This window comes from Calliphora vicina, chromosome 3 (genome assembly GCF_958450345.1).
Source record: "Calliphora vicina chromosome 3, idCalVici1.1, whole genome shotgun sequence".
Classification (NCBI taxonomy): domain Eukaryota; kingdom Metazoa; phylum Arthropoda; class Insecta; order Diptera; family Calliphoridae; genus Calliphora; species Calliphora vicina.
In genome coordinates this window covers 62,232,432-62,259,687 of record NC_088782.1, presented here as the reverse complement: position 1 = coordinate 62,259,687, position 27,256 = coordinate 62,232,432, and the positions used below count along the sequence as shown (strand labels likewise).

The 27,256-nt window shown below is 32.2% G+C and overlaps 1 protein-coding gene across 1 annotated transcript in view; it reads right to left on the bottom strand.

Annotated features, from left to right (window-relative positions):
* LOC135955496 (kin of IRRE-like protein 2) overlaps positions 1 to 27,256 on the bottom strand; it is a 294,369-nt gene that overhangs the window by 34,447 nt on the left and 232,666 nt on the right. Inside the window, exons 3-4 of the mRNA XM_065505845.1 lie at positions 11,555 to 11,765; positions 6,543 to 6,670 (exon numbers count right to left, since the gene is read on the bottom strand). Of these exons, the coding sequence (XP_065361917.1) occupies positions 6,543 to 6,670; positions 11,555 to 11,765 (339 nt within the window). The remainder of the gene's footprint in view (positions 1 to 6,542; positions 6,671 to 11,554; positions 11,766 to 27,256) is intronic.

Sequence of the window (27,256 nt, the reverse complement as noted above, 5' to 3'; positions counted from 1 at the left end):
TATCTATGGCCAGTATTTGTATTTCATTATAGGAAATCTATTTCGGTGATATGTGTTTTTTACTAATGCCCAAATATTTTTTCTATTGTGTATTAAGGCAGCTTGTAGTGCCATGTCATTATACTAATTGCTTTATTTGTTTGAATGAATATAGAGACATTTTAAGAAAATTAATTCAAATACATATGAAATACCAGAAATGGTTATTTGCATGTGACTAAGTATTTTTTTTGAGCATAACTTTGGATAAGACGAAATTTTTAGTTCAAAACATTAAAAACTCTAAGCCAAGATTATTAACTCTCCATTACTCGCAACTGATCTGGTTGATACAGGCAAATATTTTAAAAATTATTGCGACTAACGCAGGGTTAAATTGCAATATGTTGCATAAATTGCCGACATAATTTTTTTATTCAACTCTAAAATCAATTATTGACTTCGAATTTGCTTTTAAATCGAAATTTAAATTAGAAACATATGATGGCATTGTAGGTAGTCAATTGGCACACTTTGCTTAACATTTCACTATTAAATTCAATAGTACTTGTACTCCAGCTTTTGAGAAAAAAAAACAATTTTTCAGAGAGCGAGTTTAACCTCAATTAATCTCTAAGCCACATAGCTCTTATTTTTACAGCTCTCTATTTGCGAACTAGTTTATTGTATAAGTAATAAAACAGCAGTGTAAGGTTTCCAATTAGAACTTTTCAAACTGCTGGGAATCTTTATGGTCCTTGTGTTTCATATACTGATGAACTAAAATTTTACTCTGAGAGTTAGGAAGTCTTAACTAAACTACGTTTATGTTTCCTTTTATGAGAAGATAAACTGAGACGCATTGAATCAGTGAATAAATTCATCAGGTGATTAGCAAAACTACATATATATATAAGATTTCGCGTGGTTTCTTTCAAATTTAATTCAGATCAAAACTAGTGTGTAATCTATTAGACAAAAATTTTTTGCTATCTTTTGTTTCTAATTATTTCTAGAAATATAAAGCTATGCCGCCTATTGGAATGTTCCAAATATATCCAAACTTTTCCATGTTTGCTCAACACTAATTGTTTTTAAAAAATTGGCTTTATTATTTTTAAGAATTAAGAAAACAAGGAATCTTTAGGCACCAGTCTATAAAAAAGTTATATTATATTAAAAAATTAATACTTACGTCTGCTGTCAAAATATAAGCATAATAATTTGCATAACATTTTTTAAATTACACAGTGCAACAGTGAAAAAAACACACGATCATGACTATATAGGTTCGACTCTACTACCAAAGAGTAGTAAAAACCTATACTCAGTTTGTCCATTTCGGTGACCGATTTTTTTTTATGGGCCCCCAAAATTTCTGAAAATTAGTTGGGCCTCTAAAAAAGGTGTCATCAGTTTTTGGTTAAGAGCTAATTCAGACTTTGTGATACGGCTTAACTTTATATGGCAATAATATAGCTCAGATTCCGCCAAATAAATTTTGTTACAATTTTTTTTCCAAAAAATAGCTTTTTCGTGCACTTTTGTTGACAAAATATAGGAAGAACAATTTTTTTTTTACTTTTTTTAGAATAACTTCCAGGGTCTCAAAATTTTTCGCTAACAATATTTAGCAAAGTTATAGCTACGGTTAAGTTAAACAACTCTTGAAAACATATCAATGCATTCTGAACGTGTCTAGTCACTCTAAATAGCACATAAAGATCACTTTGTACCTTAACAATTTTCGTTTTTACTATTTCTTGACGCTAAAACAAAGATTTTTTGTTAAAATAGTATGATCAAGTCCACACTTTTATATTGTGCAGTATTATTTACTCGGCTGAGTTGTTCGGAATGGGGATCAGTGAGTGGACCCTCAATGTCACACATTTAAAAAAAAATCGCCAAAAAGCCATTTATGATCCGAATGAGCTGATTCAAAATATAGATAGTCCTTGAAAAGGTCTACAAAAATATGCTTTTATCTGTAGCTTATCACTTTTAGTTCAAGAGATATTTAAGTTTAATTTTTTTTTAAATTTTTCTCGATCTTTTTTTTTGTATTTTTTTATATGATGGGCCTACGAAAGGTCGAAATTTGTTTTTTATATATATGACGTATATTTGCGATAAAATTCTAAAGAAAATAAAATAAACCTGATAACAATTATTTCGTCCCTGTAAAAAGTTATACGCATCCAAAGTTGAAGCATCTTTTTATATATTTCAACTTTGTATGCGTGTGTTTTTTAATTTTTCTCCCAAAAAAGTCCCCATATTTTTTCTTTTATAAAACACTAATTTTCTTCGTGGCTATATAATTTTTTTTATGATCTGGAAAGAAAACTTAATGCAAAAACGTATAAAGTAAAATTCGACTAACTTAAGCGGACATTGTAACCCCCAGCCCTATCCAAACTTGGCCAATTTTGAAACAAAATTTTAGGTTTGAGTAAAAAATTCTAAAAACGCAAAGCACCGATCTTCAAAAGCTCGTCATATTTGTACAGCCCTATATATATTGTTTATATACACACAAAACTTTTTTACTATCATACTGTAAATAACGTCAAAGCGGGCTATTTTCTAAAAAAAACTCAGTTTTTTGAACACATTTTTCCCGTTTTAGGAATTTCGATGTTGGAAAAGAAAGAATGGCAACATTAGTGATGCCATTGACTTAAGAACATTTAGATCTATATTACTTCCAAATTTTATTGTGATGTCTGTAACTGTTCATATTTTACATTAATTCAAAGTTTTTATTTTTCTTGATGGAAAATCACCATTTTATAATATAGTTAGTTTTTAAGGTAAAATACGTCCGAAAAAAACACAAAATTTATTAATTTCACTAAAATGTCAATCTCCAAGTCATAGGGTTTCCACCAATATCAAAAACTTATATAAAAAGCTTATATTTACTCTTCAGAAGCTCCACAAACCTTGCCCACTTTTAAAAATTTTTATGTTTTTCATATCTTGCATCTAGCCGGTCTTGCGTGAACAAGATTGGATAAAGTGATGCGCCTGGATCATACCGATAATGATTTGCCCATTCTTCGTTATTCCAGCACAATAGAGAAGTATAATATCGAACATACATTTTTAACAAACAATTTTTGTTTTAGGGTCAAAAAATAGTAAAAAACTAAAATTTTTAAGCTACAGCTATTTAGAATGCCTAGATATGTTCGGATTGCATTGATATGTTCACAAGAGTTATTCAGATTTACTGGAGCTACAACTTTGCAAAATATTGTTATTGAAAAATTAGGAGTGCCTGGAAGTTATTCTAAAAAAAAGTAAAAAAAATTGTTCTTCCTATATTTTTTCAACAAAAGTTCACGAAAAAGCTATTTTTTTGGAAACAAGTTTTAACAAAATTTATTTGGCGCACTCTTAGCTATATTATTGCCATATAAAGTTAAGCCGTATCACAAAGTCTGAATTAGCTGTTAACCAAAAACTGATGACACCTTTTTTAGAGGCCCCACTGATTTTCAGAAACTTTGGGGGCCCATAAAAAAAAATCGGTCACCAAAATGGACAAACTGAGTATAGGGTTTTACTACCCTTTGGTAGTAGAGTCGAACCTATACTGTCATGATCTTGTGTTTTTCCAAAAGACTTCATTTGTTGCATAGTGTTATTTAAAAAATGAATTTTATTTTTAACCGGTTGGTTTAAATAAATAATAAAAACAATTGTAAAAAACTATTAAAAATAAATATGTTTAATTATCCTTACAAATTATTCTGGCAACTTTCTATAGAAATGGAGTACCAGCCTCATCCACAGTGCTCCACAGATCAATTTATTATGTGGTTTGACTTCAGATACTTTAATTTTTAAATCTGCCCACATGACTCCATTGTCTTGAAACCAGTTTTAAGCTTATTTGCTGGCATGTTTTGGATCATTGTCTTAATGCATGATCCAAATCAGTGGCATTTCTTCAGATGCATATGGCAGCATTACTTCCTCAAGTAAATATTTCAATATATATTCCGATGCATCTATGATGGTAAGTATATGGTGAATGGGTCCAACAATATAGTACGAAAAATATTCTCATATCATAATACTAGAACCGCCGTGTTTGACAGACTTTACGGTAAATTTTGGTTCATATTTAGTATTTGGAGATCGCTTTTGTAAGATCGAGAACAATTTCCAATAAATAAAACTATTTTGGACTCATCTGTCCATTAAACATAACGGCATTTTTCAATTCGCTAATCTATATGATTTTTAGTAAATTGTAACCGTTTCACCACATGCTTATTTGTTAAGAGAGACGCGGCATTTTAAATTGCATTCCTTAAGTCTCCTAGATATAGTTTCAGTATGTTCCGGAAGATTTAATTCCTTTTTCATTCCTACAGCAGTCATAAATTGCGTTTTTTTAATATGCCGCACTATGGACCATTAAAGGAGGTGTTATGCTTTTACGTCAACGAGTTTCGGCTTTATATTAGTAAGTAATAGTATAGGGTTTTCTTTCCGAAATCAGTTTTATAATGAGTTCACATTTTTCTCTGGAACAATGCTACACAGAGAAAACAGATTCGTGATAGCAACCGAATTTGTTGCCAATTGAATGATTCTACCTTAGTAACCAAATTTTACAGTTGTAGCTACAAAATTTTAGAAGCGGTAACAAAATGTTGGTTGCTTCAACTGAAATTCTTCTTTATAAACTGACTTTCTGTTAATGTAACCGAAAAATTCTACGTGTGCAACCGAATTATTCGATAGGCAACAAATTCGGTTGCTATCACAAAACAGTTTTCTCTGTGTAAAAATGTTCTTATTAATTTAACAACAAATTATTAACATTCTCAGAGAGCATACTTTTAATAATGGTATTGTAATGTTATGGAGAGAAATATTGATGCACAGAAACTGAAATACCAGTATATGACATTAACATTTAAAAAATGATGTCGGGCATATGGACAGCGCTGCTATTTTTGAATAAGCGCATTCTGGACGTCCAATTTTAGACTAATATTTCTAGCATTGACGCCCGTATGTCACAAATTCCACAAGTAATTTTTGTTTCCAAGGCGTCAATTGTTGCTAGTTTGTCAACACAAACTACTGACTTCGCGTGGCCTCACAGGAAATAATCAAGAGATGTCAAATTGCACGACTTTGGATGTCAATGGACAGTTCGAAATCAAGTTATCATCAAATTTGTATATCAATAAATCGTTGCAGTCGCCGTATTGCATGTAGTGCCATCGTATTAAAATAACATCATGCCCGGATCAATGTCAGCCGATCTACATGTGGAAATTTTGTTTATTAACAAAACCGTTAAGCCAAAAATGAGCCTCATTCCTGAACACATTTTGCCATAAAACAGTGTTCTATAAGTTGCGACTGATTTTCGAAGCAGCGTTGTTCAAGCGTCAATCTATTCATGATGATTTGGCAGAGTATACTGATGATAAATGTCAAAAAGTGAGCGATGAATGACAGTTAACTCTTTCGTAAGTTCTATCTATATATTATATCGCGATTACAATTTTTAGAATGCATGTAATTTTAAAGACTAGATATGTTGATTTTAATTTTTAAAAATAAAGTAAAAGGGAATAATTTAAGGCAGAATTAGTCTTTACTTTCTGTGACGTTCCGAATCAGCTGTTTCTCTTTTGTACATGAAAAACATGCATAAGTAGTTAGTTTTTCTGTGCTGTTCCGTTCTGTTCCGGACGAACCTGTTAAAAACAAAAATTGTCTACGTAATTGTAAGTGACAGCGGCTTTTCAAATAAAGAAACAAATTATTTGTTATTGATTTTGTGAAATTTAATAGAAATTTGGAAAAAAACGAGCCGTCTGGTCGAAAATATCAAAGGAAATGGGAATGCCACGTAAGTTAATGTATTTTAAAGAGGAATTATGTGTTAAAAGAAAATAAAAATTATATATTTTGTCACAGAACAACTAACTGCCAGATGTAAAATCCAGAACGGAACAGAACTCAACAGCAACGGAAAGTAAAGACTAATGAAGCCTTTAGTGTTAGAGAGTTGAAATATATTTTTTCATGCTGATACAATTAATTAATTACTTTAATTATCTTAAATATTCTAAATTAAAAATTAACTTTTAGGCCCCTTCAGCAAATTACTTCACCCCAACGGATTTTACATGCTGAAGCGCTAATTTTTGGTAATAAATACAATGAAAAAGTACTCAAATTTTAACTAAATTCTGTTATTGCTCATACATATTTTATTCGATCTCAGATGAATTTTTCCAGGCCTCAAACAGAGAATTACAAATTGATATACCACCATTAACCCCCTTGTGGTAGTAGAGGATATGCAGATATTAAAAAAAGGACTTTGCGCTATAACGCTTGATTTTATCACATTTCATCAAACTAAAAATCGATTTATAGCGAATTCAAATAAACTCTTGTACACAGAAAACATATGCAACAAATAAAAATTGGAATAAAGGGCAAAGTTTAAATATAAAAAAAGAGAAAGAATAAGTACAAACTGAACTGAACTGAATTGTGTAGTAAATTTTAATTACCTCCTCGTGATGATACCAAAATATGTAGGCTGGTGGTTCCGGGCTAAATTTAACTGTACATGTTAGATTTATTGTGCTGCCTTTGTCAACATGAAGGTCAGGTCCACCAAGGATGGTTGCCGTTGGCACTGTTGACACATAAATGGCAATTTTATTGTTAAAGTGTATGTGTATGGTTTTACAGTTGTTTGTGTTGTTTTTTTGTTTTCATTATTGTTGTCATGTTTATATATCCATATCCATCCGTTTTATGCAGACAGACACAAGCAGACATTCAAGCACAGCAATGACAGCAGCAGCATCATGGAAATGGAACATGTAAAGAAACCAAAAAAATTTAGAACAATCGAGAAACTGAGTAAAAAAATAGCATTCAGTGTTGTGTGGTAAAAAGTTAATAATACTTGTATGCAAAAAGATATAAAAACAAACATTCACCATGAATAAAAAGTTCAGTATAACAAACATACTGACCGATTTTAATGCGACTACAAAAGGTAAAATAAAAACCAAAAAAAGGATAAAAAGAAATGGAAAAAAGTAATATGATCAGTAGGGTGGCCCATATTTTGAACCTTTTCATTTTCATTTTCAATGCTTTCAATTGTCTTATTTTGTTCTAAGACTTCTTTAAATTAATGCTGAACATTTTATCAAAATCGGTTAACGTTTAGAGGTTGCATATTTTCATATTTTTTTTTAAAAAAACGAAATTTCGGAAACATAATCAAATTGTATTCGATTGTAATAAATGCCAAATGAGGATTAATAATAAGAATTTTTATGGTTTTTGTTGACGGCTAACAATTTCATACTTTGGAGGCAAGCAGTATCTGCTCCAGGATCCGAAATGCGCAACACAGTTAATTTGTTGATAATGCTAAAGCCTCTTCGGTATCCAATGACCGTCCATGCACGGCCATACTTTGGTTTTGAGGGACTCATGTCACGAATCGTCTGCGGTATCTATCCCAACGGACGAAGAATATGCTTTACTGGATCCAACGCCAAACACGCAACCTAATACATCCGCATATACCGCTGCTACGGAGCACCAGATGAAAAGTGTAAACTATAGACCAAAAATGTGTGGGGCTGCACGAAAACGTCTAAGGCTATACATTGGGCAAGGCATGGACATCGAGGAGGCAGGAATAATGTGCCTAAAGCATGAAGGAAAGTTCGTAATGAGCTGCGTGATCGTAAGATCCCCAGGAAGAGAGGTAGGTCAGATGGATCAACTCCGGAAAAACTAAACCACCCTGAGAGTAGCTAGTGTAACTGCAGATGGTATACTCCTACCAAATGCACAAACACGATTAAAACCCCTCTACCCTGGTATAGTAATGTGACTCAAATTGTACGGCTGGGGGTAATACCATCCGACTTCCCGATGACAAGTTGAATCTAATAGAAGTAGAAATATGGATCAAAGAACTTGTTCCCACTCTGAAACCTTGACAAGATGCTGTGAAAAAGGATATATCGGAAGATGAGATGCCTAGGACTGAAATATTTGTAGTATATTTCCCAGAAGCGCCTGAGACACCTAACAGCTGGATTCTATCGCTAATTGAAGGTCAGAATGATGAGTTAACAGCTGAGTTCTGGAGGGTCCTGAATCGTGTCACCAAGGGAAGTATTGCTGAAATTACTTTTGCAATTCATCGAAAATCGGCCTCCAAACTATCATGGACCATCCACCAGGAACCATTATATTGGCTATGGGTATGGGAGAATTTTGAAGTCATGTGCCAATGACTTGGCGTGAGGTAAAAGTGGTATTTATAACTAAAGCTGGGGGTAAATCTAAACAACTGCCAAAAACATATATCAATTAGTCTCAGCTCGTTTTTCTTGAAAACGATGGAGAAACTACTTGATAGTTACATAAGGGATACCTATCTTTTGATGAATCTAATACACAGCTTCCAGGTGCTTATCAATCTGGTAAATTTACGGTGACTGCTATTCATAATATAACGACGCTAATCGAGAAGGTCACAGGTGTCAATTACATATCGCTTTGTTCATTTATTGACATTCATGGGGGCCTTCGAAAATACATCATATGGTGTTATTGATCTAGCAATGCATAGAAAAGGGGTTCCTTATATTATAACGAAATAGATTTTGGAAATGCTGTCATCCGGGGTTATTAAGTTGGAGTTAGGAGTATCATTGAAGACTATTAGGGCAACTGTCGCCTCTATAGTTGACTCTGGTTATCGATGAACTTATGGAATAACTTAACAACTACAAGGTTACGCCGACGACTTAGTAATTTCTGTTACTGGATGGGATGACGTAACGACATAAGAAAGGATTCAGATTACTATGAATATAACCACCAAGTGGTGCTTAGTGGGGGCTGACCATTAATTCAGCCAAGATAGTTATTGTACCATTTACCAAACGTAGAGATATTAGACTCATAGAGCCTACACTGAATGGCTCATCTATAGAATTTTAATTTTAATTACCGTAATAAAAGACCAGTAAATCATTTTCGGTTTTAACCACCACGTTTTACCAAAAAGTCGCTGGCAGGCATGTATTCCGCTAGTAGCTTTTTTGATAGTGTTGGAGAAATGAGAATTCCAAGTGAGAGTCCTTTCAAGTGTAACCTCAAGATATTTTACCTCCTATTACCTCCTAAGGAGGTAAATGAAAGGACTCTCACTTGGAATTCTCATTTCTCCAACACTATCAAAAAAGCTACTAGAGGAATACATGCCTGCCAGCGACTTTTTGGTAAAACATGGTGGTTAAAACCGAAAATGATTTACTGGTCTTTTATTACGGTAATTAGGCCAATAATAACATATGCTGCATTGGCATGGTGGAAAAGATGACCGCGAAACCATTATCTGAAAAGGTATATCGTCTCATTTGGGACAGAAAACTGCTATTTTCGGATTTGAAATCTTCGATTTTAATTAAATTTACCACACATATTACGGTTCCAAAAGGGAAATTATTTTGCACGAATATAGGAGAGAGTTTAGGTGTCCTCATACAATGTTCTTTTTGCATTTTAAATACTTTGATCTTTGATATTTTTGACATTGAAATATATACACCGAATATTGACCTTTAATCTATTGGAAGTCAACAATTTTATTCACACCATCTTAAGGACAATATCTTTGGCTTTAAAATGGACTCAAAAATTACTCTTGTCTTTGCGTAGTTTCAAAGTTATGGGCAATTATGTGTATATAAATTTAGACAATTTTAAAAAATTCTTTTTAAAATCGCGATATTTTTACATCGGAATGAGTTTCCATTGAAAAAGTCACTGATATGAGAAACATATTGGATATGTTATGTATGTGGTAAATTTCATTAAAATCGGAGCTGGTGTTTATAGGGCCCAATTTTAAAAGGGGTATCCCAATGGGTACATTCCCATCAATATTTCAGGCGGAGATTTACGCCATCCTTATATGACCCAACAAATGTTTAAGAAGGAGATTAAGGACTACTAGGATATTTGTTATGTCTTAGAGCCTTATCATCATAGGAGGTGAGGACTGGTGTTGTCATGGACTGCTGGACATCCTTGAATGAACTCACATTGTGCTGGATACCTGGCCATGAATGTCATGCTGGCAGTGAACGCGCTGTTTGCCAACTGGGGCGTCCGACGCTCATTTATAGGTCCTGAATTATTCTTTGGCATTCCACGTGGATACACTTTGGAACGTATTCGTTCCTGGGATGAATCGGAATTTGCTCGAATTTGGAGTAATTTACCAGGACTAAGACAGTCCAAACGGTTAATTACCCTATCCAGACGTAGATCCCAGTCATTACTTTGGCTCGGTAAGGGCGACTTGAGAATACTTACTCGATTATTCACAAGACACTGAAGATTAAGTTATCAACAATTTATTTTAGGTAATGTCGTGAGTTAACATTGCAGGTTTTGTGGACTTCATGCCGACACATCTGAATATGTTCTATGCGACAGCCGAAAGCTGCCAACGTGCAGAACTAAATGGCTCGGAAGGGACTTAATGGCCCCGGGGAAAGTAGGTGAATTCCCACCAAATATAATAATTGGATTAATAAGTAGCCTAAATATGTTGGGTTGAAAAATCTTATTCTGCACAAACGATCCTTTGGATTGCAGTGCGTATAGTCTCACTAATAATAATTATTAGACTTTGGATGCATCTATAGTGCTAAAAAAGGGCCACCTTAATGACCAGATAGATGTTAGAGAGCATTATGTTTTCCAAACAAATATGTTCAAACATATACAGCACTCACAAGAACAATGCCAGCGCCAACAACAACAACAACAACATCAACAATCACAAAATTTATGGATGAGTTAAGCAGACATACACTGCAATGGACGGACAGATCGGCAGACAGGACTTGTATTGGCAAAGAGTTGTTGATGTATAACGGGTAATTTATATGTTAAATACTTTTCTCCCAACCCATTCAAACATTCAGTCGTTCATTGTTCTTTTTTTTTGCTTTTTGGAGTTGTCGTCATTGGTGTTATTGTTGATGTTGTGAATGGGCTCTTTTCTTCCCTTCAATGGTTTCAAATGAAAAATGTTGGAATAAATGTATGTTAGGATGAGCCCTCAATGAATTCGTGTGAATCAAAATTTAAAATCGAATACTCAAACACTGAATATAAGGGAACCACAAAGCCTTAATGATATTTAATGGTTTTCTGTATCTAAAGGAACATTTTGTCATTTAGGGACAGCCTTTTCCCTACATGTACTTGTCTCCCAAAGTACCAGCAAAAATTTAAATGATGAATACAAACCTTTGAATAATACATGTTGAAACTATAAATTTACTTATTGTTTAAGTTTTCAAGCAAAAATCCCACTCTGTCAGTGTTTATGTTAAAGTGTGTAAATGTGAGTTTAATTTTGGGGGCTTTGGGTGTGTGTATGTGTGTGATTACGGGTGTGTATGTATATTTATAAATGTGTATTGGTGAGTGTGTGCGTGCGTGCGAGCGTGTCTGTACTCACCCACAACATTAAGATTCACAAAATAACTTCTAACAGGCTGGGTGGATATTTGACATTCATACATGCCAGCATCACGTTTTTGCGTCCATTTGATTTGCAATGTCCAATCATCCGAATCGTGATGATGTGTTGCCTGAAAACGTAAATCTGATGTGTACGTATACGAGCCGACAGTTAAAATATGAATATCACGATGTCTTATCCAAGAGACCTAAAAATAATGAAAAAATAAATGAATGTAGAAAAATATGTTTAATATAAATTACAATTGTAAATATAATGTGATACAGAGTGATTTATTTTGTACTAAGTTGTAATGTTTTTTCTATATAAAAATAACCCAAAAACAAAAATTTTTGCCGAGTTTTGAATAACTAATAACTAATTTTGTTTTCCCAAAAATAAATTTTGATGACAAATTTGCAAAACTACACTGGCCACTCGCTTTGTATTGGTAAAGCTATTTGTTTTATTTTTATTTTTTCTTTATCCACATACAAAACAATCCTTGTGTAATAATGCGGATTGCAGGATGTCCAAACTTGGAGGCAACTTTGGATACTAACTGGGTTGGATAGGAAAGAAAGTCTCAAGCATTTAGTTATAACCGGTCAATACTCAATTTAAGCCTTCATAGGAAAATGGGATATGGACACACAGAACTTCTTTAGGATATGCGAGGATACTGAGGAACTAAAGACTCTGAAACATATTCTGTGTAATTGTTATAGATTACAGGGTCTCATGATAAAATGGCAATGAATATTATTATATTATCTAGGTAATCATATAGGCTTTACCAGGGGAACTGGATGGCTATTTTAGATGACAGTCCACACTTATTTCCTGTCCTATTTGGCCTGGGTTGCTTTTCACTTTGTTTCTCGTTATATCACCTGACTTCACATTTAGTTCATACCTAGTTATATTTCTACAGGGTATAATAATGGATCCTATGCGTCTCCGAGTGGAAGTGTAATTGTTATAGTACACACCCCTTCAAATCTCTCTATCTACTATAAACACTCAACATTTCGATTCTGCCAAAAAAAAACCAATCAATTGTAAAGGGTGTTTTTTAAGCCCGATATAGCTTGTAAAAAATAACACAAAAAAGAAAATTTTAATAAAAAAAGTGTTTGTATTCCAAAGATCAAAATGGCATTAACATTTGAAAATGATTTCGGAAAAGGTTTTGACGTCCAATTTTGGGCCACATTTTCGAGCATTGCTGGCCATATGTCACGAATAATACCAACAATGGTGGCATTCAAGGAGTCAATTGATACTGGTTTATAAGCATAGTGATTTCACATGGCCCCAAATTCTCGAAATTAAGTATTTGCGGCAAAATTATATTGAAACAAGTAAGAGTACTATATTCGGCCGTGCCGAATCTTAAATACCCTTCACCTAAATATGATGGTATAACAACTGAAATAATATAACAATCGTTAGAAAGACTAGTTTACGCAGTAGATATTTTATTTCAAATGTACAAAAAATTGTATCTAATTCAGCAATTTATAACTGAAATTCCTATTAGAACGTATGCAATTTAACAATTTATATACTTAATAATTAGTTAATACGTTTGGATCAACATTTTTCCCTTTTAACCTCAAGTGAAGAAACAGAGTATAAAAAAGGGTATACAAATATATTTAGACAAATTTCAAAATATTTGGTTGTGGGACTTATGTGGGAGCTATGACCTATTATGATTCGATTGTAATAAAATATTTTTACCTGATTATTATGTTTTTATGGGAGAGCTGTGACCAATTATGGACCAATATTCACAAAATTCAGTATTATGATTTTTGAATACAAATTACTGATCTGTGTACTATTTTGTTTTAATATATGGATGCTATGACCTATTATGGTCCTAAGTATTTAAGGGCTATTTTTGTAGAATTTCAAGAGTGGACCTTATATGGGAGCTATGCCGAATTATGGACCACTATTTAAAAAATCTTGTAGTACGATTCTTGGATACAAATTACTGATTGGTGTAAAATTTTGGTTGAGTATAGATTTTTATGGATATTTGTGCAGGGTAATGTGCTTTCCTGAAGTAGTTCTTATATGGAGGGTATGACCAATTATGGGCCTATCATCATAAAATTTGGTACATCGATTTTTGTATATATTGAATAAATTTGTTTTGAATTTCAACCTGATAACTATATTTGTAAGAAATTTATGAGGATTTTAGTGATTTTCGGGAGTGGACCTTATATAGGAGCTATGGTTAAATATGGACCGATATTCACAAAATACAGAAGTATGATTACTGGATACAAATTATTGATCTGTGCGTTATTTCATTTTGATATCGATATGTTTTTAATATTTTTTAAGGTTAATATCTTTTTTCGGAAATGGGCCTTATAGGGGAGCTATGACCAATTATAGGCCAATCTGCATAAAATTTGGTACAGTGGTATGTATATATATGAGTATAATTTTTGTCGAATTTTAGCATGATAAATGTATTTATAAGAGTTTTATGAGTACTTAACTGATTTTTGGAAGTGGACCTTATATGGGAGCCATGGTCAAATATGGACCGATATTCACAAAATCCAGTAGTATGATTTCTAAATATAAACTATGGATGTGTGAGAAATTTTGTTTTGATATTGATATTTTTTAGATATTTATGTAGGTTATTGTGTTTTTCGGAAGTGGTCATTATATGGGAGCTATAACCAATTATCGGCCGATCTTCATAGAATTAGGAACAGCGATTTTGGTATATATGGGGATTATTCATGTCGAATTTCAACTTGATAGCGATATTTATAAGACATTTATGCTTATTTAAGTGATTTTCGGAAGTGTACTTTATATGGGGGCTATGGTCAAATATGGGCCGATCCACGAAAAATTTTGTAATATAATTTCTTTTACCACGAAACTTATTTTTGCTGAATTGTATGTGGATATTCCTATTCTGTAGGCATTTATAGACCATAGAACCATATTTCGGGAAGAAATTTGTATGGGGGCTAGGAGAAATCATGGACCGATTCTTATAATTTTCACCATAGTTACTCCTTCTATCATAAAAGTAACGAGTGCAAAATTTTATGATATTAGCTGCAATATATTTACAAAAAATGTCCAAAAATATGTGAAAATTATCAATTTTTTTTTTAGGTTGTCCCACATTTTCATTCATAACTTTGGTTCCACTGTACCGATTTTGCTGATTTTCAATACCAAACTGCTTAGGACAATAATAAACATATTTCTTGCAACTCTACTAAGTTTGTTTGCGAATTTTGGACGTGAGCGTGTTTTACACAGACGGACAGACGGACAGACGGACAGACAGACGGACATGGCTCAATCGACTTAGAATTTCATAAGGATCAATAATATATATACTTTGTTGGGTCTCAGATGAATATTTCTCAATGTTACACACGGAATGACAAACTTATATATACCCTCATTCACCACTTATGGTGGTGGAGGGTATAAAAAGGGTATACAAATATATTTAGACAAATTTCAAGATGTTGGGTTGTGGGACTTATATGGGAGCTATTATGATTCGATATATGGGACCTATTATGATTCGATTGTCATAAAATATTTTAAAGTGATTTTTATGTATTTATATGGGAGCTGTGGCCAATTATGGACCGATATTCGCAAAACTCAGTAGTATGATTTTTGAATACAAATTACTGATCTGTGTACTATTTTGGTTTAATATATGGAAGCTATGACCTATTATGGGCCTAAGTATTTGAGGGCTATTTTTGTAGAATTTCATATAAACAACGCTATTAACAAGAGTGGACCTTACATGGGAGCTATGGTTAAATATGGAACGATATTCACAAAATCCAGTAGTATGGTTGCTGGATACAAATTACTGATCTGTGCGTTATTTCATTTTGATATCGATATGTTTTAAATATTTTTTAAGGTTAATATCTTTTTCGGAATTTGGCCTTATAAGGGAACTATGACCAAGTATCGGCAAATCTGCATACAATTTAGTACAGTGATTTCTATGTATATGAGTATTATTTTTTGTCGAATTTTAGCATGATAACGATATTTATAAGAGATTTATGAGTACTTAACTCATTTTCGGAAGTGGACCTTATATGGGAGCTATGATCAAATATGGACCGATATTCACAAAATCCTGCAGTATAATTTCTAAATATAAAATTTGTTTTGATATTTATGTAGGTTAATGTGTTTTCCTTATATGAGAGTTATAACCTATTATGGACCGATCTTCATAGAATTAGGTACATCAATTTTGGTATATATGGGGACTATTTATGACAAATTTCAACTTAATAGCGATATTTATAAGACATTTATGCTTATTTAAATGATTTTCGGATGTGAACTTTATATGGGGGCTATGGTGAAATATGGGCCAATCCGCAAAAAATTTGGTTTTTGTTGTAAATTGTTTTAAACATCCTAGTTTTTGATAAAATACTATTTTTACTGCAATTTTGTTTCTATTACTCTTTTAAATACCTTGCATTTAAAATTGTTTTCAGACAGACAGACAGACAGTTTTTAAAAATTATAAAATTTTTAATCAAACTTTTTGTCTTTATTATACCCTTCACCATGAATGCCAAGGGTATATATATAAGTTTGTCATTCCGTTTGTAGTTTCTACATTTTTCTTTTGCGACCCCACAAAGTATATATTCTGGATCGTTATAGATAGCGAAGTCGATATAGACATGTCCGTCTGTCCGTCTGTATGTTGAAATCAACTTACCGTAGCCCCCAAATAACTTACATACATGACTCATACTCAATATGTCGGGAATTCTTCCAGCTCGGCTGCTATTTATAATCGACAAAATCGGCATAAGGAAAAAACCGGGACAACCTCGATTTTTCGCCCAATTTTGATCTATATCTGGATTACTTAGTCATTAATGTAGACAATATGGATATCTAATGATAAGAAAGTCCATTGCAACGATGTATAAAAGGCTATAGTAAGTTGGACCTACAATGAATCAAAATCGCGAAAAATATTTTTTAACCCGAATTTTGTTCTACTCAAAAAATTTTTGTTGTCATAAATTCTTTTTTCAAAAAAAAAAAATTTGTAATTTAAAAAAAAATTTGTAAAAAACTTTTTCAAAAAAATTAAAAAAACAATTTGCAAAACAATTAAAAAAAATTTTAAATTTTGCTAACCTAAAAATATTTTAAAGTATAATTTGGTGAAGGGTATGTAAGATTCGGCACAGCCGAATATAGCTCTCTTTCTTGTTTTTATTTATTTTAGTTATAGTTACTGAGCTTCAGGTCAGTTATATATTGGGTGTATGACCTAAAAATGTGGGAATTTTTCACTGAACTGATTATCAAAAGAAATGATCAATTTCGGATACTCTGTTCTGCAGTCAAGTGTATCCCGGTGAGAGCGTTCGGCATCGATCGAAATAAATATTAGTCGGACGAGGCATAATCTGGACCATAAGGCGGGTGAGGTAAATCTTCCCAACCACTTCTTTGTAAATAGTCATATAATATTCTGAGCAATTTTCGATCAATATTATTTCAAACCAATCAGTTGCCTTTGATACAGGTTCCCTGTGATTGTCTGGCAGCTCATAATATAGAGGACCCTCTTGGTCCCACCAAATACAGAACATTATATTATATTTATGAACTTTTCGATAACCAAGTACAGCACATTTTCGTTGAAAATAACACTTTAGTTTGTTTTAATACAATAATGTTTGGAGCCTTTTAAAAATTTTACTTAATTTTGCTGTTAAAAATAAATTTCCTTTTCCCGGTATTCACAAAACAAATAACTATTTACATTTCATTTTTAATGTGAATAAATTAAAGTTTAATATAAATGATAATTTAATCAAGAAATTATACATAAAATGTCTGACTATGGCATAAGTATTTACTTAAATAATTTTAAAATGATATCAGTTGTATTAAATAATTGTACTACTGTTAAGTACTTATAATTCATTTTGTAAATTAATACAAGAAGAATGCAGGTCAGGTATTATAATTGTATATTTATTCTTTAATTGTATATCTTTTGTTGCTGTTGTATAATTTTTACACCCGTTTTCATGAATTTTTCATTATTATTTACTTTGTGTTGCATTTGTCAACGTTCTTTTTTGTTTTTTTTTTTTGTTTTTAATCCGTTCAGAGTAAAAACTGCTGAAATTAAAGGACAGAGATAGAACAAAAATACAGATATAAGTAGATACAATCCCTTTATAACTCCCAAGCACTTAAAGGTAACACAGTTGTGATGAGAATAATAAGTAGTTGAAAATTTCAAAAAATTTAAGAAATGGTATAACACGCCTGTTATGGGTTTGAATGGGGACCGATTTTAAAATGGCTGATTTAGATTAAATTAAGTTGACAAAGTTGTTAAAATTATTTCGTAACATACGAATTGAAGCCGAGAGACCGAAGCAGAACCTTCTCTCTGGGATACGCTTCACTTTGCAACAGAGTATCCGAAATAGGATTTTTATTCGCTCTTTGCCTCAAAAGAGAAAAGGTCATATCTAACAATGGCTGATACTTTTAATATATTTACATTGTCTTTTTCTTTATTTGCATATTCGATTTTCGAATATTAGCGAATATACAATTACAAAATTTACATTTAAAAAATTTAATGGTTATTCTATATTGGATTCGATTTCATACATCGTTCACAATTTGAGCAAAGTCAGCTTTATTTCTCCATTTATGAGATTCTCCACATTCTGAGATCTGGTCCATTATTGTATATTTTCAAGCCATGACATCTCCTTTCTGCCCCTACTACGCTTTCCTTCCACTTTGGCTTGGAGGATTGTTTGAAGTACCATATATTTAGGGTTCCTCATAACATGTCCTAAATATGCAGTTTTTCGTTTTTTTATGTGAGATAAGAGTTGACGTTCTCGATTCATTCTCCTTAAAACTTCGTTATTAGATATATAAGATGTCCAGGGTATTTTTAGTACTCGTCGGTAAGTCCATATTTCAAATGCTTCCAGTCTCTTAATATCTGCAGCTTTTATAGTCCATACTTCCACAGCATACAGCAATACTGACCATATATAATTTTTTATAAATCTCGATTTTGTCTCCATGTTTATATCATGATTGGTTAAAACTTTCTTGTATTTAAAAAAAGTAATCTCTTGCCATCACTATTCGGCATCTAATTTCTTTTGATACGTCCCATTGATCATTAATTAGAACACCAAGGTATTTAAAATTCTGTACTGTCTCGACGTATGAGTTTTGAATTTTTAGTATTGTATTGCTGTATTTATTTTTCTTACTAATAATAATATATTTTGTCTTATGAATATTAATTTTGAGCCCATAATTTTTGCTGCATGAAGTGAGCCTTGTAACCAAGTTCTAAAGTCCAGGCATACTGCCAGCCAATAAGATAGTGTCAGCGTATCTGATGTTGTTGATATAATCCCAGTTTACTTTTATACCTTCTTGGATGTTATTAATAAATACTTGGTGGTAACCTTGTCTGACACCTCTAGATATAGCTATTTCATCTGTGACATCTCCATTAAGAGCAATTTGTGCAGTTTGATGCCAGTATAAGCTTATAATTCATCTGATCTACTTATCACTAATTCCAAGGGACATGAGAATTTCCATCAGCTTATCATGTTGTACCGTATCAAAAGCCTAATCAAAGTCAATAAAACATATAAAAAGTCCTTGTTAACATTTCCACAGTTCTGTACTAAAACCTGAACACAAAAAAATGCCTCGCGTGTGCCCTTCCCTTGCTTGAATCCGAATTGAGTCTTTCCCATAGCACATTCGCATTTTTCATAAATCCTGTTATGAATTATTTTAAGAAATATCTTAAGTGCGTGACTCATTAAACTGATAAGTCAGTATTCATTACATTTCTTAGCGTGACTTTTCTTTGGAATCGTAATAAATGTGGATTTAAGCCAATCTTGTGGATATTGACCCGTGTCAAATATGTGGTTAAGAAGTTTTGTAAAAAGTTGGATGTTATTTTCATTCATGAGTTTAAGTATCTCGGAAGAGACTTCGTCTGGGCCGGTGGCCTTCTTAACTTTGAGGGATCATATCGCACCCTCCACTTCACTGTCTGTGATACAAGTTCCTGACATTCGTTGTGATGTTTGGTTGTCATAACATGATCTACTGTCATCGTTAAATAATTGTTGAATGTATTCTTCCCAAATCATCTTCTTCTCTCTAATATCAAACACTGCTTCATTATCGATGTTGTAGAGAACTGATGGATTTGTTTTGCGGTATACTCCAGAAGTTTCCTTCAATTTCTTGTGTAGATTAGAATCGTCGTGTAGACTCCTTAGCCTCTCAATCTCCTGACATTGATCATTGAGGTGTCTATTCTTAGCAGCACGCGTTGAAATTTGAATTTCCCTATTATGCTCCCAGTATAATTCGTAATTTGAATTTTTATATTTACGGCGTTCGTCCATAAGCTGTTGTATTTCTGTTGTCATCCAATCTTTAGTTTTTGGCTTTATGTATCTTCCGAGAGTATTTTGAGCAATTGAGTTAATGGTATTTTTCATTGAGAACCATATATTTTCGACATCTTCCCTATAAATGTTATTAAGTTCTGTATTAATGAGATCTGTTACATTCGTTTTAATATCCGAGTTTTCAAATTTTCCGGTGTAAAGTTTATGATGTTGTTTTCTCATTGATTGCGAATCGAATTTAATGCGCATGTTAGCCATAAGAAGGTTATGGTCAGATGGTACGTCTGCTCACGGGTATGTTGAGGTCTTTGTTATTGAGGTGCAATATCGTTTGTTTATAAGAATAAAGTCTATTTGGTTTCTTATAATATTTCCCATTCTATCCTGGGGGGATTTCCAGGTATAAAGCCTTCTAGGTGGAAGGCTGAACAAGGTGTTCGTAATTTTCATTCTATGTTCTTGGCAGAACTGAATGAGTCTGTCACCTCTCTCATTTCTTCCGCCTAAACCATAACGTCCAGTAATCCCTGTAACAACATCTCTTCCTATTTTTGCGTTGAAGTCACCTTGGACAACAGTTATTTCATGGGGTTTTGTCATTTTAAGCAGTTACTCAATTTCACCATAAAATGCCTCGATTTCCTCATTAGCCTTATCAGCTGTGGTAGCATACACTGGAATGATATTCATGTTGAGTGGTTTGGCCTTTATTTTTATCATCATGACCCTGTCAGATTTTGGTATAAATCCCCCAACGCATTTGGCTATATGGTCCTTAACGATTACTCCAACTCCGTTTCTATGGTTTTTATTAGATACAAATTCTCTACATTGTACAATGTTTCAAAATAAAATCTAAAAAGTTTTAAATAATTCTCCTAAACATTGGATTGGATGCTATTTATGCGCCCTTAACTGTAAGGAATTATTATTCCATAATAATCTTTTTTTTTCTACAATATACGTGAATATACAAACTGTGTATTTAAATTATAACGGCAACATTTACAAAGACAACACAAAAAAAAATCACTTTGTTTTCCTTTCCTTATTTCTTTTATTATTTTAATTTTTTTTCGTTTATTTTTTTATTTACTTTGTTGTTGTTTCTTTTAATTAACAACAATAAATGGGATTTATTTGCATTAAGTTTTAAAAGCGTAATTATTTATAAAGAAGGTAAATGCACCTGGTGTATTTTTCAACGACATACCTACCTACCACTTGCCACCCACGTCTTTTCTCCTCATTCATTCTTAAGGATTCATGCAGTAATTCATTCTTTCAATCGTTGTGTAAACATAATAAGTAAATGTTGAAATTTAAAAGCGAGATTTGATATTTTCATTTGCATAACTACGCCCAACCAACGCGAAATGGCTTCAATGTGAATCTTTCTTTTAAAAGATTTACTCACATTAAGAGCAATAATCATTTGAGATTGTTGCAATTGCCAAGGTGGCAGAGAATGCGATTAATAGTGAAGTACTTAACCCAGCAGTAACTTGGTAATTATATATTGTTGTTGCGAGACAAGAAAACGGAAATAAAGTTAGTTATGTGACTGGTTCTCGAAAGATAGGGATTTGTTCTAGTGGGGGTTGGGAAGTTAGTTTAGGATTTTCTTTTAGAAAATCCTAACTTAAGGAAGATAAAAATATTAGTAATCTGATATTCGTCACTCATTTGTTTTATTTCGAAACACAAAACAAATTCAAGCCATATGAATTCAGTTTCAATGATTCTACAACATTTTTGATTGGTTTGATTGAATAGATTTCAGTTCAGGATACATAAATGTGTTGTATCCTGAACTGAAATCTATTTAAACATATTAACCTATGATTTCCGTTCTCGCGTAAATCGAAAATATGCTACAAAAATATGAATTTTTCTTACGCTTATTGGGCATAAACCAGACAAGCCACAAAGATCTTTTTAGTCACTCTAAGGAGAATTTTTTTAAAAATCTAAACACAAATGATTAAAAAATAAAACAAAAAAGTGGCTGGAATTCAAGTTAAAAACAAATGTAATTACAGCCTTGAGCAATTAAGTTATAGTTTTATTACAACTTATATCAGTAGCATTCTCCAGTCAAAATTCTAGGAGAGCGAAGTAAGAACTGAACTACTTAAAATATTTTATTCGATAATATTAGAAATTCCTTGATGGGGAACTAGTGGTCCAAAGTTGAGCAATTTTACAAAATCACAAAATTCGAAAATAAACTTCTGTAGAAAACGGGGGGAGTGGAAGTCCCCATGCCGTCCATGTGTCTAGTAGTCTTAGATGTCCTCTATCAGTAAACAAAATAACCAAGTGATTATACCCACCTTCCTAAGCTACAAGTACGATTTTGTGGATTGGGTATAAAAATAACCACTTCTAAAACATATGAAATATGAATTTTATTTTTTTCACCATCTGTATGAAAGCTAGGTAGGCGCGGATCCAGATCAACCATTGGGGGGGTGGGGGTTTGTGTTTAGTTTTTGGAATATAAAATTTGTTCTACATTTTTCTCTTTTTTTCCTTTTTATATGAACAATTTTCGGTTGCGGGGGGAGGAGGAATTCCTATTACCCCCCTCTGGATCCGCACCTGTAGCTAGGTATTGATAAATCTACAACGAAATCATCAAAACATCGAAAAAAATGCGTTAAGTGCTTCCCTTTTCTAAGTAGCTAATTAAAAAAAAAACATACATTTTAGATCCCATATATGCCCAAGTGGGTAGAAAAATACCCAAATCCTGCAGGCTCAGGTATGCCATATAAAAAAAATTAAAAATATTCACGGCAATATAAATGCCTTAAGTACTGTCTGTATAAAATTTCATCAAAATCGGACAACGGATTCGGGGTCAGGCATTAATGGTTTAAGTGCTTGAATTTTCTTCACAGTATAATTTCAGAGAACTTAAAACTAATTTGTGCAGAATTTTATCAGGATTGCCGCATAATCAACATATTTATGATTACTCAAACAGTATTCCAAGGGACATTTGTATGGGGGCTTGGTAAAATTATGGACCGATATTTCCCATTTTCAATATTAAACATAACTTATCGAAAATATCAAATCTTTGTGGAAAATATCAGTCATGTAGCTAGATCATCTTAGAATCCTAAGATACACAGTGCAACACGAAAACAAATAACCACTACGTGATAAAAGACAATAGTAAAAAGACCCGTGTCTTCCAGTTTTGCCCAATGTCATGCACTTTTTTTTATGGGCCCCTAAAATTTGGGTCCTCAGTGTAATTTTTGCAAAAAAGTCATAATTTTTTCAGGCTCATATCTTGCAAAGGGTTCGGAATTTTGATTTTTTCTCTGAGGCAATATTGTAGCCCTTGCCACAAGGAACAAAAGTTGTGAACATATAAAATCAAAAAAGCTTCATCTTCAAGATCAAAATCTCCAAAAACTTTAAAAAATTCGAAATAAATTTAGAAATATTTTTTTTTAAAGCTGCCTAAAAGTCTACTTTAGTTTATAATAATAGCATTTCAAAGACCTTTTCAATTCTGTATATTTTTAGCACGATTATTGTTTGTACTAAATCATGAGCATAGACAATAAACATATGTAATGAATGATATATCCAGCAATATACACTGGTGCATATTCCTATAAACGCACTTAATTTTTTCCTGTATTTTTGTTATATCTTTGTTGTTCTCATCCAATAGCAAAATTTAACTTTTTTAATGAGAGACAACTTAACGGTACTATTTGAAAGTAATTAAGTTATTTTTCTTATTCTTGTTGTTTGCCTTAATTATGCGATCAAATGTTCTTGGTGATATTTTAAGTGGAAGATTCGTATAAACGCAGACGTGAAATTTGTTTTTAAAAAAGTTACCAAAAATAAAATATTATCAATTTTAGTTTTTTTTCAACCAAAGGTACGTTTCTAATAGTAACATCTCAATTTACCGCAACTTTTTCCATTTGAATCAATAAATTTCTTCACTTTTAAAGATGCCCAAGGGAACTTTTTTGTCCAATCAAGAAAAGATTCAAATTAAATTTTTTCACGACCAAGGATGTTCCAATAGAGAAATTGGACGTAAAATCGATCGTTCGGAAAGTGTGGTGCGAAATTTCTTGAAGAAAGGTCAAAATTATGGAGTTCGCAAACCTACAAAGTGAAATACAAAACTAACAAGAAGACAACTTAATCTAATAAAACATGAAGCAACCCGCAACAAATTGAATTCCACACAAATAAAGAATAAATTGAATCTTCCAGTGACATCCAAACACGTTGCACACATTTTACGAAACGATGAAAACATAAAATGGAAAAAGCCGAAATGTAAGCCAATGCTAAAAAAGCACCATAAAGAAAATCGTCTAAAATTCGCAAGAAAATATATGAAATGGACAGATGAGTTGGAAAAAGTAATTTTCTCTGACGAAATAGCATGAGTCCTGACTCATACTCATGCTATTGACACGATTTGAGATCAAACGATGTTCGGATGTCAAAACGTAATTTTGGGTTTGGGCAGCGTTTTCTGCAGTTGGCAAGTCGAAAATATGTTTTGTTCCGACAAAAATGAATAGTGCGATTTATAACGAACTGTTGGAAGACACTCTTCTCTAATTTATGGATGAAAAAATGGATGAAGATTGCATATTCCAACAAGACAATGCTGCAATCCATGTTTCTAAGCAATCTAAATCTTGGTTTAATGAACATAGCATTCCTCTGTTGGACTGGCCGGCTTGTAGTCTGGACTTAAATCCAATGGAGAACTTGTGGTGATACACGGCCCGTAAAGTTTATACAAATAATGCCCAGAATGAAAGCATAATGACTGTTACAGAGCTGAAACTAAGAATTAAACAAGTCTGGGAGGAAATTGATTCCGATCTGCTTAAAAAAGTAGTGGTATCAATGCCAGACCGTATTTTGGAAACAATCCATAACAAAGGATCATCCAAACATTATTAATAATGCTACAGTGACCCACAAATTAAAATGTGTTTATAGGAAAATACCTTAAAAATGGCTGTTAATCTCGAAAATTAAGAACAAAAATAAATAAAGTACAAATGATTTTTTTTGTACACAATTGTGTAATTTAATAAACAAATTTGTAGCCTGTTAAATATGTTCTTGTTTAATTTTTAAAATTTTTTTAAAAAAAAGTAGCTTGCGTTTGTAGAAATATGCACCAGAGTATATCAAGGCTTTGAAATTTGGATCCACAGGGTCCAATTTTTTTTAGTTTTCTCAAAAAATTTGTTTGTCCGAAATATTTAATCCATTGATTTTTATACCCTTCAGCTTCGTGAGAAGGGTATATACATACATATAAGTTTGTCATTCCGTTTGTAATTTCTACATTTTTCATTTCCGACCCTATAAAGTATATATATTCTGGATCCTTATAGATAGTGGAGTCGATTAAGCCATGTCCAACTGTCTGTCTGTCTGTCCGTCTGTCTGTTGAAATCAATTTTCTGAAGAACCCTAGATATCTTCGGGATCCAAATCTTCAACAATTCTGTCAGACATGCTTTCGAGAAGGTTGCTATTTAAAATCAGCAAAATCGGTCCATAAATAACGGAGATATGAGCAAAAAACCGGGACAACCTCGATGTTTGACCTATTTTTGATCCATATCTGGATTACTAAGTCATTAATATAGACAATATGGATATCTAATGATAGATATTTCAAAGTCCATTGCAACGATGTAGATAAGGCTATAGTAAAATGGACCTACAATGGGTCAAAATCGGGAAAAATATTTTTTAGCCCGAATTTTTTTTTTCATTAAACATTTTTTTTGTCATACATTTTTTTTCCAAAAAAAAAAATTTTAAAAAAAATTGGAAAAAACTTTTTTCAAAAAAAAATAAAACAATTTATTTTAAAGTATAATTTGGTGAAGGGTATATAAGATTCGGCACAGCCGAATATAGCTCTCTTGCTTGTTAATAATTATTTCGCTACAGTTGCTGGCACTTGCTTAATAAAAAGTAAGTTTCTTTGAAAATTTAGTGAAATTGGGCAACTTTAACCATGCTACTTGATTTTTTCCCTACATAAGTTTGAAAATACATTTAAAGAGAAATAAATTGGATTAAATATGTTTTTTTAACAGTTTCTTATTAAAGATTTACATTTAGTTATAAAAAAAGCGTAACTATGCTTACAAAAAGTAAACAATTGTTTGGTAAATATTTGAGAAAATTAAAAATTCCCCTGAATTTGTGTTACAGGACAAAAGAGAAAGAAAATACTAGAGAGGATTAAGACTAATCCTGAACTAGTGTAATTTAAGGTGTTATATTATTACTTTTGGACAATAAATTCACTCCCCAGGATATACAAATTTGTTTTATATGTATGTTTGCCTAAATTTAAATTATTTCTTTTAAATATCATGATACAACTTTTAGCTTCTCATCAATTACTTTTAATGTGCCTCCCGTTCTCTATTTATCCTTTTGAGGATTATTATTTGTTTGTCTTTTCTTAAACGTTTAACTTATTTACCAGCATATTTAATTGTATATACAAAATGTATATACGAGTATTTATTTATTTATATTTCTACTTTTTTGTAATTTGTAACACAAACAAAACATTCCATTATTTCCCAGCTCATTACGTTAAAATGAGGAAAAATGGAAACAAACATAGCTTTCTTTGTTTTTGTCATATTAAAAGAATTAATTTCATATTTGTTGTATTCATTTATTCATTTTTCGTGTAATAAGATTCAGTTAAACAAATTCTATGTTAAAGTTTTAATAGAGGGTGTTTCGAAATAATGATAGTAATTAGACTTTGAAAGGATTTTGTTGGTATTTATTAAATAAATTAGATGATATATGGTAATTTGTTCAAAAGGAAAATATTGAACTTAATTTGTATATTACACCGTACGACACTCAATATTAGACACGAACCGGATGCTATACATCTGAAACAATAAACTGCGTTTTCAGTTTTTCATTTCGCCATCCTGTTTCCTTTTAAAAGGACTTCAAATTTTCAGAGTAGTACATTTTTAAAAGAATGTTTTAAAATACTTCTGATCAGCCCACTATGTCAAATTTGGTGTCAAATGTCAAGAAGGGTTGTAAAATATTTCGTATTATTTTTATTTTATCCTGTAAGGATCAAAAGATGTCAAAAATGTCTTTCAAATTTTTATCC